Below are 16,628 nucleotides of genomic sequence, written 5' to 3'. Positions count from 1 at the left end.
TCCACGATCAGCTCCTTTGTCTTCCTCACATTGAGGGAGAGGTTGTTGTCCTGGCACCACACTGCCAGTTCTCTGACCTCCTCCATATAGGCTGTCTCATCGTTGTCGGTGATCAGGCCTATCACTGTTGTGTCGTGAGCAAACTTAATGATGGTGTTGGAGTCATGTTTGGCCACACAGTCGTGGGTGAAAAGGGAGTACAGGAGGGGCCTAAGTACACACCCCTGAGGTGCCCCTGTATTGAGGATCAGTGTGGCTGACATGTTGCTACCTACCCTTACCACCTGGGGGCGGCCTGTCAGGAAGTCCAGGATCCAGTTGCAGAGAGGAGGTGTTCAGTCCCACAATCCTTATCTTAGTGATGAGCTTCATGGGCACTATGGTGTTGAACACTGAGCTGTGGTCAATGAACAGCATTCTCACATAGGTGTTATTTTTGTCCAGGTGGAAAAGGGCAGTGTGGAGTGCGATTGATTAATCTTCTTTTAAACAGGGGAATGTGTTGGCCTGCTTACTTTGCCTGTTTTTATGTGTGTGAAAACATATTGTCCAACATATTGGATAAGCCCTATATTGCCATGTAATTCTCTCAGAAGGGACTCCTTTATACTAAGCCATGTTTCCTTCACACCCCAATTGCCCTACTGCTGTTGCCCCAGAGTGGAACAGGAAACAGCTTTCTCATTGGGCTGTTTCTCCGTGAACCAGAGAGCATACAAGTAAATCAATACCCACAATGGCCCACTTCTAACAGATAAACTTTGTAATGGTACAAAGGCAATGGCATCTACACTCTGTGTTGTGGTGGTAGTATTCCGAGCCACACATCACAACGTTATGGGAGTCATGTTACACTGGAGTTGTATTGGGTAGTGAGGGAGAGATGGAGACGCTGGGATGCACCATGGTGCAGGGATAGTGTGGTTACTCCTATAAATATTCCCCCCAGTCCCGGCCTCCCTTCCTTCATTGATGGCGGGAGGGAGAGAGTGACAGTTTAATCACCCTGGCTCTATGTTTATGGCCCGGTTTCCTTGACAACATCCTCCGACTGCAACCGACCGACCGTAGAGGTGGTAGACTAGAGGGGTGGTCCCTAAGAGCAAAGAAAGGTTTAACGACCCAACGACCAGCCACTCCATCCAACACCACTGAATAGCCACTCTATAGCCATCATTCTGTTTTCCTCTATATAGCTGTCAGCAAGGATCCCTTTGAGTATTCCTATGGTTGCATTTTATGACAGAACAAAACAATATATATTTAAAAAAACAACACAACAAAAAACATCATTGAAATGTACCCCGCATGACTCTTCTGAGGTAATTTACTGTGTGTCAAATGGGTGTAATTCTGTTATGGGAGAGGTTTTGACCTGATCTGCCTGACATTTTTTTGTAATTGCGTTAGTTGAAAGGTCGGCCTAAAACCCAGTGTAGCAAAATGTTTACAGAGGAGTGGCTGATTGTCTTGTTTTAATCAAAAAGGGGTTGTTTTATTTAATTCTATTTTTGACAGAATGATTTGGCATTTGAAAAAAAGGCATTTCTTATTTGCTAGTCTATTTCTTTGTGTGTTGTGAGTGTCTCCTTGTGTGTGTGCACATACGACCAAGTGTGCATCCATCCGTGCATGTGTGTGTGTGTGCAGTGTGTGTGTGTGTGTGTGTGTGTGTGTGTGTGTGTGTGTGTGTGTGTGTGTGTGTTTGCTTAGGCTGAGAGGCATTTAAGTGTACTTGAGACTGAGTCAAGTTCAGTGGAAGTGATTGGCTCTAGAGTCCCAGGACCCCTTCAGTAATCTGTTTCAATTTGATGTGTGTGAGTGAAAACACACACCAGCCGCACCAATCCCATCATACGCTCCACTACCACACTGCAGATTGTTGAGAAAGGCCCGCTAACATTCGTTCTACTAAGTGCCATGATAATTCAGCTTTGGCTGCATTGGGATAATCGGTACTGCTGTGATGATGTAGCATGCGAAATGCCATTTTCATAAACGCTGTGATCATTTGGATTTTCCAAGTGATTTTAATGGTTGTACTTTTTGCTTCTCTGTTACTGTCTATTGAATTCTGTTGGTCTGGAGAGGTTTTATTTGGTTTTCTCTTAAGTGCTGTATGTTTCATAGTAGGGTCAAAGTACTGTAGTTACTGTAGTTAAAAGGATATCTTCCGAAAATTGGATGTTTTTACAGTGAACAGGAACAATTTTAAAATAGAAATAGACAAAAAATAACTTGTAGCCTACTTTCACATGTATTTGTTTTTGTTAACTTTTAAGATTGTTTTATTGAACCTGTCACATCAGTGTTGTTGGTGACATGCAATGTTAATTAAAGTCCACCAGCTGTTTGGAACTCCGACAAGATGTTCTTGTGCCGACTACACCATGCATAGCAACAGACGACCAGATGTTCCAGGGAACTAACTTTAATGAGTCCACATTGTGTTCTTACAACATGGCCGCCCATCTTCAAACACATAGCAGCTACAGAAGACAGCATCAGTTAGCAGCACATTTCTGGTGTAGTGTCTGTTGCGTCTGTCTACTGATTGGTGTTCCCTGAGGGAAAACTCCTTAAGGCCTTGGTTGTAATGACAGTTGTAATGACAGTTCTAATGACAGTTGTAATGACAGCCATAATGACAGTCATAATGACAGTCGTAATGACAGTTACAATGACAGTTATAATGACATTTGTAATGACAGTTGTAATGACAGTTGTAATGACAGTTATAATGACAGTTCTAATGACAGTTGTAATGACAGTCGTAATGACAGTCATAATGACAGTTGTAATGACAGTTACAATGACAGTTACAATGACAGTTATAATGACAGTTGTAATGACAGTTGTAATGACAGTCATAATGCCAGCCGTAATGACAGTTGTAATGACAGTTGTAATAACAGTTACAATGACAGTTACAATGACAGTTGTAATGACAGTTGTAATGACAGTTACAATGACGGTTATAATGACAGTTGTAATGACAGTTGTAATGATAGTTGTAATGACAGTTATAAACTCAATACATAGAATAAAGTGGTCCACACTTTATGAGCAGAGAGGAGACACATGGATGTGTGTATTTCCCACAAAGGGGAATTCTTTCCTTCCATCCTTCCACATTCCTGAACGACTATTTAAACCTTTGACCGGAAACACGGTTTAATCTTTTTTCAATTTGTTCAACACGTTTAATGGAACATAAATAAGGCTGGCGATGCAGAGAGGGTTACATTAACCTTGACCCGCAGATTGTTGGGGAGACACGTGACTCACACAGCCATTACTCCACTCACTCCGTCCTCCCGGCCTCCCGCTTCCCATCATGCAACACTCACTGTGCCATAGATAGACCTCCAGGAGAATCACACAATAGGCTAAAGTGGCTTCTGAAAACAGGCAAGGAGAGGATGGAATTTTAGACAATTGAGAAAGGTATTTCAACATTAGCGCAAAGGGAAGGAGACAAGGACAGGAAACGAGACCATTAGACTATTGACATACACGTTACAGTATATGTAGTTCAACATTGGTGCAGACAAAGGAATGGAGACAAGGTCAGGAAACAAGACTATTGAGATCCATCCTGCTACATCTCTACCTCTGATGGATGATCTGCAATGGAAACTCACCCTATGAGCGGTTCTTCGAGGACGTTTGGAATGGTATACTTGAGGAGAGGGTTGCTGCTGGTGCGTCTTCACCTCGCTTCACAGGATATTTATCACAGGGCTGTTCTGTTTAACGCTTAGGAGACTCCCAGACGGACCCTAAAAAATGCTTTGAGTGTATGAAATATTCATGCAGAGTAAAATATGGATCCTGGGGAAGGCAGTCACAAGGCATTAGACACAGTCAATACAGATCACCACATCCCTCTCCCTCTCTCCATATTTTTCTCTCCGGATTGCTGTGGTCTCAGGCAGTGTTGGGGTGGTGAAGAGGGGTGAATCTGCCAGGTAGAATAGCACGGGAGACAGCAGAGGAGATAGACAGGGGGAGAGGGTGGAGGGTCAGAGGAGATAGACAGGGGGAGAGGGTGGAGAGACAGAGGAGATAGAAAGGAGGGAGAGGCAGAGGAGATAGACAGGGGGAGAGGAGAGAGAGACAGAGGAGATAGATAGGGGGAGAGGGTGGAGAGACAGAGGAGATAGACAGGGGGAGAGGGTGGAGAGACAGAGGAGATAGAAAGGAGGGAGAGACAGAGGAGATAGACAGGGGGAGAGGAGAGAGAGACAGAGGAGATAGATAGGGGGAGAGGGTGGAGAGACAGAGGAGATAGACAGGGGGAGAGAGTGGAGAGACAGAGGAGATAGACAGGGGGAGAGGAGAGAGAGACAGAGGAGATAGATAGGGGGAGAGGGTGGAGAGACAGAGGAGATAGACAGGGGGAGAGGGTGGAGAGACAGAGGAGATAGAAAGGAGGGAGAGACAGAGGAGATAGACAGGGGGAGAGGAGAGAGAGACAGAGGAGATAGATAGGGGGAGAGGGTGGAGAGACAGAGGAGATAGACAGGGGGAGAGAGTGGAGAGACAGAGGAGATAGACAGGGGGAGAGGGTGGAGAGACAGAGGGTGGAAGAGAGAGGCAGAGGAGATATACAGGGGGAGAGGAGGGAGAGAGAGGGGGGAAGGGAGAGGGGAGAGAGAGAGAGATCATGAGGGGGGAGAGGAAGAGAGATTGAGAGAGAAAGAGGGAGAGAGAGATGGAGAGTGAGCGGGGGAGAGAGAGGTGGAAAGTGTGTGAGAAAGAGAGGGAGAGGACGAGAGAAAGAGGTACTCTGACATGTTGTTTATGATGTGCGAATGCAGCAGTCGGGGGTGTCAGGGTGGTTTTACCCATGTTAACTAACTAACTGTAAAACACTGAGCGCTGCTCCTGCAGTGGAAAGCTCTCGCAAAACTAAACACCCCAGCCAGATCGGACCACATTCAAACATCGCACACATACACACACACACACATGCACACACACACACTCACATACCTCACGTTCACTTTTGTCTGAATTCCAAATTTCGACAGAATTGTAGATCGGGATCATAACTCTGTAATTGATTTAAGAACAACCGCTTTTCACAAGCGCCTCCATCTGCTTGGAGATCACCATGGGCCTTTGTGGCCGCCAACAAAGCAGCTATTTAAACTAACTGTGATGGTCAGGTAATGAACATTTTGAAACAAGCTGATGTGCAATGAAGTCTAACTAAGGGTGTTTGTTCAAATTGAGAAGGCCAGCTGGTCTTCTTCTTAGGCTGCGTCTGAAATAGCACCATATTCCTTTTGTAGTGCACTACTTTTGACCAGGGCATGCGCTGTAGGTGCACTAGGAATAGGTAGCCTATTTCAGTCATAGCCATAGCCTGTAGCCATACAGTAGCTACACTGCATCCTCTCTCTGGCTCATCGTATATATATTCTGCGGTGTTAGTTAATAGTGACCCACAGTGGGCGAGGTCCTCAGCCCTCCATTGTGTCTACTGTGTCCACTTTGTCACGGGCAATGACACATCATCAGCATGCGAGAGGGCGCCACCGTGGGGCATCATCATCAGTGTGCGACAGAGTGTTGTAGTGATTTAATGAAGGCTTGGGAACTGGCTGCTGCTCAACACTCAACAACAAGCTGTGAGCTGAGCTGCGCTGGTGTCCCATGGTGCTGTGCGCTCAAGTAGAAACAGGAAGTAAACAAATAATGCCATGGGCCAACCAGCTGGGGACTGCCTGTATGGCTGCAGGCTGCAGAAAAGAACAGCTACATAGTTGTGACTGTGACTGCGGCAGGTCTATACAGTACTGAACCAGGGAAAAGATTATTGATTGCACTTACAGATGACTGGAAACACTTGTAAGAATTATTCAGCCATAGTGGCTCTCTGTCCGATATCACTATGTAGGAATGTAGATGTTAGCGCAAAGATATGCTAGCTGTTCCCACAGACTTTCAGCCACTGAGCCAGCGAGTATCCATTTAAAAGCATGTATCGACAAAAATATATATATATTGTAAATCCTGGTTTTTGCCGCGGTGGAAAACATGTAGCAGCGGTGCTAAATGAATATAGGGGAAGCATTGTAGATGAATATAGGGGAAGCATTGTAGATGAATATAGGGGAAACATTGTAGATTAATATAGGGGAAGCATTGTAGATGAATATAGGGGAAGCATTGTAGATGAATATAGGGGAAACATTGTAGATTAATATATGGGAAGCATTGTAGATGAATATAGGGGAAGCATTGTAGATGAATATAGGGGAAGCATTGTAGATTAATATAGGGGAAGCATTGTAGATGAATATAGGGGAAGCATTGTAGATGAATATAGGGGAAACATTGTAGATTAATATATGGGAAGCATTGTAGATGAATATAGGGGAAGCATTGTAGATGAATATAGGGGAAGCATTGTAGATGAATATAGGGGAAGCATTGTAGATGAATCGATAATGAGAGTGAATTCAATGTATCAGTATGATAAAAGTCAGGTGGAGTATTGATAGATGTCTTTTTGGTTTCCATTTCAAAGGGGAATTCATACTGTTGGGATCCGTTTTCTTCTAGCATCAAGATCTGTGGTACTGGCTCTGGTAAGATACCGTGTGGCGCCAGACAAAACAGAGCTTTGAGAGAAACATAGATGGTGGAGGTAGAACAGGAGGGATACAGACAAATATTAAGAAATGAGGAAGTGGAATGAAATGTGCAATAGTGCAAAGAAGGGAGAGAAAGAAAGAGATGGAGGAGGAGGGGGAGGAGGGACGAGGAGGAGGGGGAGGAGGGAGGAGGGAAGAGATGCAAGACAAGTTGACAGATGGATGGATTTCATTAAAACTGGAATGACATTAGACATCTATTCATGGAGCTTCCTTATCTACCACTAATTAAAACCAAGGGAGTCAAATGAATACAGAGTAAAACTTCAATTACCAGAGATACATATTTGTAGTTTATCTTTGGAAAATAAGGCGCCTGCACTTTTTGCAACAGAAATGGAATTAACATGACATTTTCAGGACGGCGGGTGGCCTAGTGGTTAGAGCATTTGGCCAGTAACCACAAGGCTGCTGGATTGAATCCCTGAGCTGACAAGGTAAAAATCTGTTGTTCTGCCCCTAAGCAAGGCAGCTAACCTGTTGTTCCCTGGGTGCCGTGGATGTCGGTTAAGGCAGCCCCCTGCACCTCTCTGATTCAGAGGGGTTGGGTTAAATGCAGAAGACACATTTCAGTTGAAGGCATTCAGTTGGACAACTAACTAGGTATCCCCCTTTCCCTATTCAAAATGGTATACGTATTGTACATTGATACATTCCCTCTCACACACTTTCTTTTTTTGCCTCTGTGTTTCCTCTGAAGGTCTTATTCGGTTACAGGAGCTCATAAAGGCTCCATCTCGCTACAACATCCGCTTGAAGATCCGCCAGTTGCCAGCGGACACCAAGGACTCCAAGCCTCTCCTCAAGGAGATGAAGAGAGGGAAGGAGTTCCACGTCATCTTCGACTGTGGACACGAAATGGCTGCCGGCATCCTAAAACAGGTGCGTGTGAGGAGGGGAAGTGATGTGTGTTTGTGTGAGTGAGAGTGAGAAGTCACAATCCCCAGTCAATTCAGACACGTTTTGTCAAACTGGGTGCAAAATATGTTTTTTGTACATTTCCTTGAAAGAAGGAATGTTCTCTAAGGTCATTTTAATCATGCAGGATATCAGCTCCACCTGAAACAGAAAGAGAGGATGTTTTATACTGACTCAATTAAAAACATTAATATTCCTCCTCCTGCTTCCAGGATGTTTCAAATATTAAAGATAACATGACTCACCCTGGCACGCACTCTTTCTCCCTCACTCTCTCCCGCTTGGCTTTTTTAATCAGTGTGGTAGCTGGTGATTGGTTATGAAGGTCAAGGACACCTATCAGTAGCTAGTGGCATGTGAGCTACTCCCTGGTAATGGGGGGTAATGAAGGACTCTTCCCTGATATCCTCATTACAAGACACCCGCCTGACTCAGTGAGGGAAGGATTCCTCTCCTCATTTCACTCTGAGACAACAGTCATGGTATTCTTTAGAGACGCAGATCAATCTTCTACCGTAAAGAAACAACTGGTGGTGGTTTAACTGTCGTTCATAGTGCCATTGTGGGACTGTCTGCATGCTAAATATCCAGCATCAAATTCTTCATGATTCCTGATTCCTAAACGACACATTTGTAATTACTGCAGATTTCCCCAATCCCTCTGTGGTGTCCACGGATAGAGTGCAGTGTATAATAGGATTGAAGATATCTGATTGGCTAAGAAACACAGAATTCCATCAGATCCACCCAATGAAGAGGCACATTTGAATGTTGTCATCTGATTGGAAAAGGAAATACAATCATTTACATTCTGCACCCTTATTGGCTATGAAACCTCATGGCCAGGGGTAATGCTAGCTGCATTATTGGTGAGTAGATTAGAGTATGTTCAACCCACCTGGATACTTACCGTACCCACCTGACACCGGCAGCAATTACTGGCCTGACCCTTTCCCATTTAATCACTCTCCATTTCCCTGCACAATCATCATCTGTGATTCCTAATGGTTTAGCGAAGCTGTCAGAGAACTGCAGCACAACTCACCAGTCGCAGCTGCCTAGGAGACCAAGCCACATTTATAGCGCTTAAATAGGGTGGGCACTCAGCCAAAGGCCCTAACAGACACACACAGAGTAGACTCACAATATAAAGCTGCCATAACAGGGGCTTCTTCTTCAAATGGCCTTGTGAGATGTTCACCTATAAGACACAATATCCCTACAACAGGTGATATAGCGACATAGAGATGAGGAGTCTGTAATTATTTTAGCAAAACATGGCCGCCACTGATCAGACCAAGGTAATGACCACAGTCATCTGTCTGTCTGCAGTGATATCATCTAAATTCAGACAGAGTGAGGGAGAAAGAGAGACAGAGAGAGAGAGACAGAGAGCGAGACAAAGAGAGAGCGAGAGAGAGAGAGAGAGAGAGAGAAAGAGAGAGAGAGCGAGAGAGAGAGAGAGAGAGAGAGAGAGAGGGGGAGAGAGAGGGGGAGGGGGAGAGAGAGGGAGAGAGAGAGTGATGGAGAGAGAGAAAGAGAGACCGGGAGAGAGAGAGAGAGAGAGAGAGAGAGTGTGTGTGTGTGAGAGAGAGAGAGACAGAGAGGGAGAGAGAGAGAGAGACAGATAGAGAGGGAGAGTGAGAAAGAGAGAGAAAGAGAGAGAGAGAGAGACAGATTGAGAGATTGAGAGATTGAGGGAAAGAGAGACACAGAGAGAGAGAGAGAGAGAGACAGAGAGGGAGAGAGAGAGACAGAGAGAGAGAGACAGATCGAAAGAGAGAGAGAGAGACCGGGAGTGAGAGAGAGAGAGCGAGAGAGCGAGAGAGAGAGAGTTAGTGTGTGTGTGTGAGAGAGAGAGAGAGGGAGAGAGGGAGAGAGAGAGACAGATAGAGAGAGAGAGAGAGACAGAGACAGATAGAGAGAGACAGATCGAGAGAGAGAGAGAGAGAGAGAGAGAGAGAGAGAGGGGGGGGATAGAGAGATAGAGCTCCAACTATTTCCTCTTTTCTTACTTCTCATAGAGATCAGCGTACAGTACAGTCATGGCCAAAAGTTTTGTGAATGACGCAAATATTAATTTCCACAAAGTTTACTGCTTCAGTGTCTTTAGATATGTTTGTCAGATGTTACTATGGAATACTGTATAATTACAAGCATTTCATAATTGTCTAAGGCTTTTATTGACAATTACATGAAGTTGAGGCAAAGATTCAATATTTGCAGTGTTGACCCTTCTTTTTCAAGACCTCTACAATCTGCCCTTGCATGCTGTCAATTAACTTCTGGGCCACATCCTGACTGATGGCAGCCCATTCTTGCAAGAGAAGTTTGTCAGAATTTGTGGGTTTTTGTTTGTCCACCCGCTTCTTGAGGATTGACCACAAGTTCTCAATGGGATTAAGGTCTGGGGAGTTTCCTGGCCATGGACCCAAAATATCAATGTTTTGTTCCTCGAGCCACCTAGTTATCACTTTTTCTCATGGCAAGGTGCCCCATCATGCTGGAAAATTCATTGTTCGTCACCAAACTGTTCATGATGGTTGGGAGAAGTTGCTCTCGGAGGATGTGTTGGTACCATTCTTTATTCATGGCTGTGTTCTTAGGCAAAATTGTGAGTGAGCCCACTCCCTTGGCTGAGAAGCAACCCCACACATGAATGGTCTCAGGATGCTTTACTGTTGGCATGACACAGGACTGATGGTAGCGCTCACCTTGTACCTTTTGCAGAATATCAGTCTGTCCCTGATGTTTTTCCTGGAGAGAAGTGGCTTCTTTCCTGCCCTTCTTGACACCAGGCCATCCTCCAAAAGTCTTTGCCTCACTGTGCGTGCAGATGCACTCACACCTTCCTGCTGCCATTCCTGAGCAAGCTCTGTACTGGTGTGCTGTACTGTACATCTCCCGCAGCTGAATCAACTTTAGGAGATGGTCCTGGCGTTTGCTGGACTTTCTTGGGTGCCCTGAAGCCTTCTTCACAACAATTGAACCTCTCTCCTTGAAGTTCTTAGATGCAACTTACTGGCAGCAATGTCCTTGCCTGTGAAGCCCTTTTTGTGCAAGACAAGGATGACGGCACGGGTTTCCTTGCAGGTAACCATGGTTACAGAGGAAGAACAATGATTCCATGCACCACCCTCCTTTTGAAGCTTCCAGTCTGTTATTCAAACTCAATCAGCATGACAGAGTGATCTCCATCCTTGTTCTCATCAACACTCACAGCCGTGTTAACGAGAGTATCACTGACATGATGTCAGCTGGTCCTTTTGTGGCAGGGCTGAAATGCAGTGGAAATGTTTTTTGGAGATTCAGTTCATTTGCATGGCAAAGAGGGACTTTGCAATTAATTGCAATTCATCTGATCACTCTTTGTAACATTCTGGAGTATATGCAAATTGCCATCATACAAGCTGAGGCAGCAGACTTTGTGAAAATGTATATTTGTGTCATTCTCAAAACTTTTGGCCACGACTTTATATCCACGTAGCCAGAGAATAAAGTAGAGTCATCCTCCTCACTCACAGCATAACCTTTCTATCCCTGATGAGAGTGTATCCTGGCCTTTAGGTCTGCTTAATTGCCATCATTAGTAAGTAATGTGAGCCCTCACTGTTGAAAGGCAAATGGATAGATGGATTGATGAATAGAGGGGAGGGAGATATGCAGGGATGGAGGGATGGATGGAGGAAGAGATGGTTACACCAGGCTTAGAGGAGAGTGGATGTGAGGTTTATATATTTTATACGCAGAAACACACATAACTCTGTAACATACACACGCAGGCACATGTGCACATACACACACACCACACACACACACACACATGCACAATGTATACTGTAGATTCATACATTCATACATTCAGCATTCACGCATTCTCTCTCCCGCTCTCTCTCTCTCTCACCCAACACACACTCCCTCTCTCTCTCTCTCTCTCTCTCTCTCTCTCTCTCTCTCTCTCTCTCTCTCTCTCTCTCTGTCTCTCTCTCTCTCTCGGTCTCTCTCTCTCGGTCTCTCTCTCGGTCTCTCTCTCTCTCTCTCTCTCTCTCTCTCTCTCTCTCTCTCTCTCTCTCTCACCCAACACACACTCCCTCTCTCTCTCTCTCTCTCTCTCTCTCTCTCTCTCTCGGTCTCTCTCTCTCTCGGTCTCTCTCTCTCTCTCTCTCGGTCTCTCTCTCTCGGTCTCTCGGTCTCTCTCTCTCTCTCTCTCTCGCTCTCTCTCTCTCACACTCTCTCACACACTCCCTCTCTCTCTCTCTCACTCTCTCTCTCTCTCTCTCTCTCTCGGTCTCTCTCTCTCTCGGTCTCTCTCTCTCTCTCTCTCTCTCTCTCTCTCTCTCTCTCTCTCTCTCTCCAGGCTCTTGCTATGGGGATGATGACAGAGTACTATCACTACATCTTCACCACACTGGTAAGTAAAGTACAGCCATATGTTTCACTGCCTGCCGAGATGCTTCCCCATAATTTTGCTTGTCTAACTTTTGTATCCATCTGGAAACTTCTGACACAGTGAAGGTGTGAGCAAAACAGAGGCAGTCTTCAATCTTCATGTTTTCCCTCAAACTGACTAACAGCCAATCAAAAGTAAAGCAACAATTTATTTTATGTCTTAGGTGTGAGAAAGAAAGTGACATCAGAATGACCTAGCTCATGCGCTGTGATGATTGAGGGCAACAAGATCATTGAATGTGAAAGTGAATGACAGCTTCCATATTCTTCCCTGGAGGAGAACAGGGAAATGCGGCAGAGAGGAGTGTCAACTTTTATTCCTCTCTTGAAAGAGAGAGAGATAGAGACAGAGAGAGAGATAGAGACAGAGAGAGAGATAGAGGGGGGGGGGGGGGGGGGGTCAGATAGCTGTTCAGTTCTGACACCCCATGGTTGTGTAACTGACATGGCCCTTGGCCTACTTCAGAGGGCTGCTCTATTTCTCCCTTTCTGCAGAGATTATCACACACACACACACACACACACACACACACACACACACACACACACACACACACACACACACACACACACACACACACACACACACTCTACATTATCTCTGACTCCCTCTCTCTCTCTCTCTCTCTCTTATACTCACTCCCTGTGGAGTTGTCAGGTCAGAAACATTATTCAAGTCCTACTCCTATTAAAGCCATATCTCATTCATCTAACAGTAGTTAGAGTTAAGTTCAAAACACTCCTGCCCCCTCCCCCAGCCAGAATTTTCAAATCCTTTGAACTAAAACCTTCCGTTTTCTTCGCTGCCAGAGCTTTTCATCAAGAAAAAAATACATCCTTCCATTACTTTTTAAAATGAAAGATCTAAATGTCCACATTCTCTTTATAGAAGCCATTCAGTGTATCACAATGAACACAATTAAGTCTGGCGAAGCCATTTGCAGGATGTATGAAATGAGAAAAATGAACATGAGTGAAGATGAGGAGTTTGGGAGGGACCGAGGAGACGGAACAGACAGGAGGACGTTCGAACATGTTCCAATGTTGAGTTTGGCAGAGAGGGGACGCAGTGCTGAGAGCTTAATTCTCCCACCAGAGTGAACAACCCATCCACATCGATGAACACATATGGCAGCCATTTTCTGCCAGATTGGACTTTATACTCCAGTGTTAGCTCCAGCAGAGGACAGCCCTCAGACACCACACATTAACTCACATTGCTACCATGTCCTTGCATATTCACAATCAGCATTCCTATTTAATTGTTAGTCTATACTTAATCCTTTTTGCTCTTAGGGGAGAAAATGGCTTTGTTTTGCTTTGTTTATAACACAGTTATAACCCCTCTTTAGCATATTATATATATATGTATATTATTTTCCTACTTTCCTGACTCTTAACTCTTGCCTGTCAGGACCTGTTTGCGCTGGACGTGGAGGCCTACCGTTACAGTGGGGTGAACATGACTGGCTTTAGGATCCTGAATACGGAGAACAGCCAAGTGGCCTCCATCATAGAGAAGTGGTCCATGGAACGCCTGCAGGCCCCGCCCAAACCTGACTCTGGCCTACTGGACGGCTTCATGACGGTGAGTCATCACTACAGCTACTGTATGGGGCCAATCGGAAATAGCCCCCTATTTACTAACCCCTATTCCCTATAGCCTTTCGTCCATTTTGGACACAGAAGCTACTATGATTGGGCTATTAGTCTATAGTCCTTTGTTGCTCTAATCTTCTGAAAAGTTATTAATATTATCATTATGGAATAGAGACTTATGCTGGACGTGTTACTGCTGTGTGGCAGAGAAATCCATTCCACCATTAGATTGTTTCCTAGATATTTTAAATATCACATTAGACATTTGATGGAGTAAGGCAGGAATGTTGGTTGGACGTAGACTATGCTTTCTCTGTGTGTGTGTTGCTAATGCATTAGCTGTGAGTGAAACAGCCATGCTGTGAGCATCGCCTTCCTGTGAGCATCCGGCCTGTCCCAGAGGACTGAAACACACAACCTCCTGGGTCCCTGGGCTCTGAGCCCTGTGTGATAACGTGATAACTGTTGCATGGATCCAACCCCTCTCTGATAACAGCACACAGCCAGTAATGACTTTTCTGCAGCAGTCCTGCTACACCGCTACTCTCTCTTACCTGGGAGCACTGCCAAAATATGAACTCACCAGAGACAAGGAGAGAGGGAGGACAGGGAGGGTGAGAGAGGGAGGACAGGGAGGGTGAGAGAGGGAGGACAGGGAGGGAGAGAGAGGGAGGACAGGGAGGGTGAGAGAGGGAGGACAGGGAGGGCGAGAGAGGGAGGACAGGGAGGGCGAGAGAGGGAGGACAGGGAGGGCGAGAGAGATAGCACAGGGAGGGCGAGAGAGGGAGGACAGGGAGGGCGAGAGAGATAGGACAGGGAGGGTGAGAGAGATAGGACAGGGAGGGCGAGAGAGGGAGGACATGGAGGGCGAGAGAGGGAGGACAGGGAGGGCGAGAGAGGGAGGACAGGGAGGGCGAGAGAGGGAGGACAGGGAGGGCGAGAAAGATAGGACAGGGAGGGCGAGAGAGATAGGACAGGGAGGGCGAGAGAGGGAGGACAGGGAGGGCGAGAGTGGGAGGACAGGGAGGGCGAGAGAGATAGGACAGGGAGGGCGAGAGAGGGAGGACAGGAAGGGCGAGAGAGGGAGGACAGGGAGGGCGAGAGAGGGAGGACAGGGAGGACAAGAGAGGGAGGACAGGGAGGGCGAGAGAGGGAGGACAGGGAGGGCGAGAGAGATAGGGAGAGAGATGACTGGAATTAGGGTTCCAGATTAATTCCAAAACAACTGATAAGGTGCTAAAAGTGTCATATTCCAGTTGGAGGGAAGCGGATGCTGGCTGGGGGTTGATAGCTGTGGCTTGCCACTGGAGGACAGAGAGCTTCCTTTAAGGTTTAAGGAACCTTGCTGAGGAGTTAGTTCCAGGGTTGTACTGTATCTTAGACCGGTTTGCCTCTTTGTAACAGTCTTCTGTTGGATTAGTGGGTCAGTTGGTGGTGCTTCTCTCTGGAGGCCTCCAATAGACTGGGGGCAGTTGATGTATTTCTCTGACACATAGTCAATTGAAACCTAAGGAATCAACTGACTTGGTGCTTCGCCCTCCACACGCATGTACATAAATTAGCTCTCTCAGATCAATAGGTCTTCACTCCACTATATGTGGTGGCAAGGACAACTGCAAAGCCCTCTATCAGCTGTTTGTGTTCCCATCTGTTCCTTATGTAGTCTATAAGGCTGGATGAGTATTACTTCATAAGACTGTTGTTTTTGGATCAGAGGCATCAGAAGATTTATTCCAGGGGAGGTACAGTGCTGTGACCCCGCTCATCAGGGAAGTAATGGCATAGTTGGAAGGCGGGGATTGATTCATTAGACAAATGGCAATCAGTCAGCTGCTAATGCATATTGACATGGCGAAAGGTTCCGTAAACGTTTGATTAACGGCTTCATTTGTGAGCTGTATTTACAGTCTTGTGTCCTTAAGTACTGAACCGCTGATGTAATTTATGGACTGGCGGTCGTGACAGATTACACCCAGAGCAATACAAAGACTCAGCTATTTTTATACAGCTCTTTGTTTTGGGCCCACCGCTTTCAAAGAGTATTGTTTGAAACACTATGGAAATGTTGTGTGTTTCTTTGTGTGTGTGTGTGTGTGTGTGTGTGTGTGTGTGTGTGTGTGTGTGTGTGTGTGTGTGTGTGTGTGTGTGCGTTTGTGTGTGGACGGATCTTTTTTTTTTCTACTAATGATGTTGGAAAGAATGGAGAGTAGATGGAGAACAGGCACAATCATATCCAGCAAAAAGGTGTGAAGAGGTAGACAAATCCTGGTCCAGGCACCAGGTTTGTTAAAACAACTTTAAACACTTTAGATGTGACTTTTCTGTGTGATTTAATCCCTGTTCCTCTCCTACTGTTTGATCTGCAGAACAGAGCACTCTGAGAGATTAGAGAGAGGTGACCCTCTCCCACCTAGCTTGGCTACAGCCTTGTTATTTCGGCTTAAATTGATCTCGGTGCCTGCCTTATTTGGCTGTGACTCACGAAAGATTCCTGTCGCCTGTAAAACCTCAGAAACAAACCCCAGTGCCAAAGAGGATAATGATTAAACCCCAGGATGGTTTTTTTTCCATCTCTTTTTTTCTAGATTTGTTTGTGTGCTGCAATGCTGAATGGTAAAGCTTAATTCTGCACCTCATTTCTTTATGCTACAATTAATCTTCCTTTGGAGAAGGAAGTCCTGCCCTGTCACGGCTTAACACGCATAATGAAAATGACCTAACAAGCCCTACAGGCTCATTAGCATAATTCCTCCTGCTTGCTAATTGCTTTAGCTTCTGTCTGTGTCACTCTGAGACTAGGCTAATCTCAAGGAGATTCCAAAAACTCCCAGGCATGACCATACATCCTAAAATGTATCTCCCTGTCTTGAGTTGGAGAGGGGAGGCATTGCTTTTTAACCAGCTCTCTCTTTGGGTCAGGGCAGATACCTAACCCCACGATTTGAATGTTGTTGTCCGCTGTTTTGTTTATGTCAGGAATTTGAGGATAAAATG

The 16,628-nt window shown here is 45.6% G+C and overlaps 1 protein-coding gene across 2 annotated transcripts in view; it reads left to right on the top strand.

Moving 5' to 3' along the window:
• The window catches only part of LOC110512031 (glutamate receptor ionotropic, kainate 2), a 229,455-nt gene that overhangs the window by 83,486 nt on the left and 129,341 nt on the right, over positions 1-16,628 (top strand). For both annotated transcript variants that reach the window (XM_036970551.2, XM_036970556.2), the window contains exons 5-7: positions 7,369-7,550; positions 11,944-11,997; positions 13,450-13,623. In XM_036970551.2, coding sequence (XP_036826446.1) covers positions 7,369-7,550; positions 11,944-11,997; positions 13,450-13,623 — 410 coding nt within the window. The remainder of the gene's footprint in view (positions 1-7,368; positions 7,551-11,943; positions 11,998-13,449; positions 13,624-16,628) is intronic.

This window comes from Oncorhynchus mykiss, chromosome 3 (assembly GCF_057628025.1).
Source record: "Oncorhynchus mykiss isolate SJ-2025 chromosome 3, ASM5762802v1, whole genome shotgun sequence".
Lineage (NCBI taxonomy): Eukaryota > Metazoa > Chordata > Actinopteri > Salmoniformes > Salmonidae > Oncorhynchus > Oncorhynchus mykiss.
The sequence above is the reverse complement of the archived record's forward strand: the minus strand, read 5'-3'. Positions and strand labels throughout refer to the sequence as shown.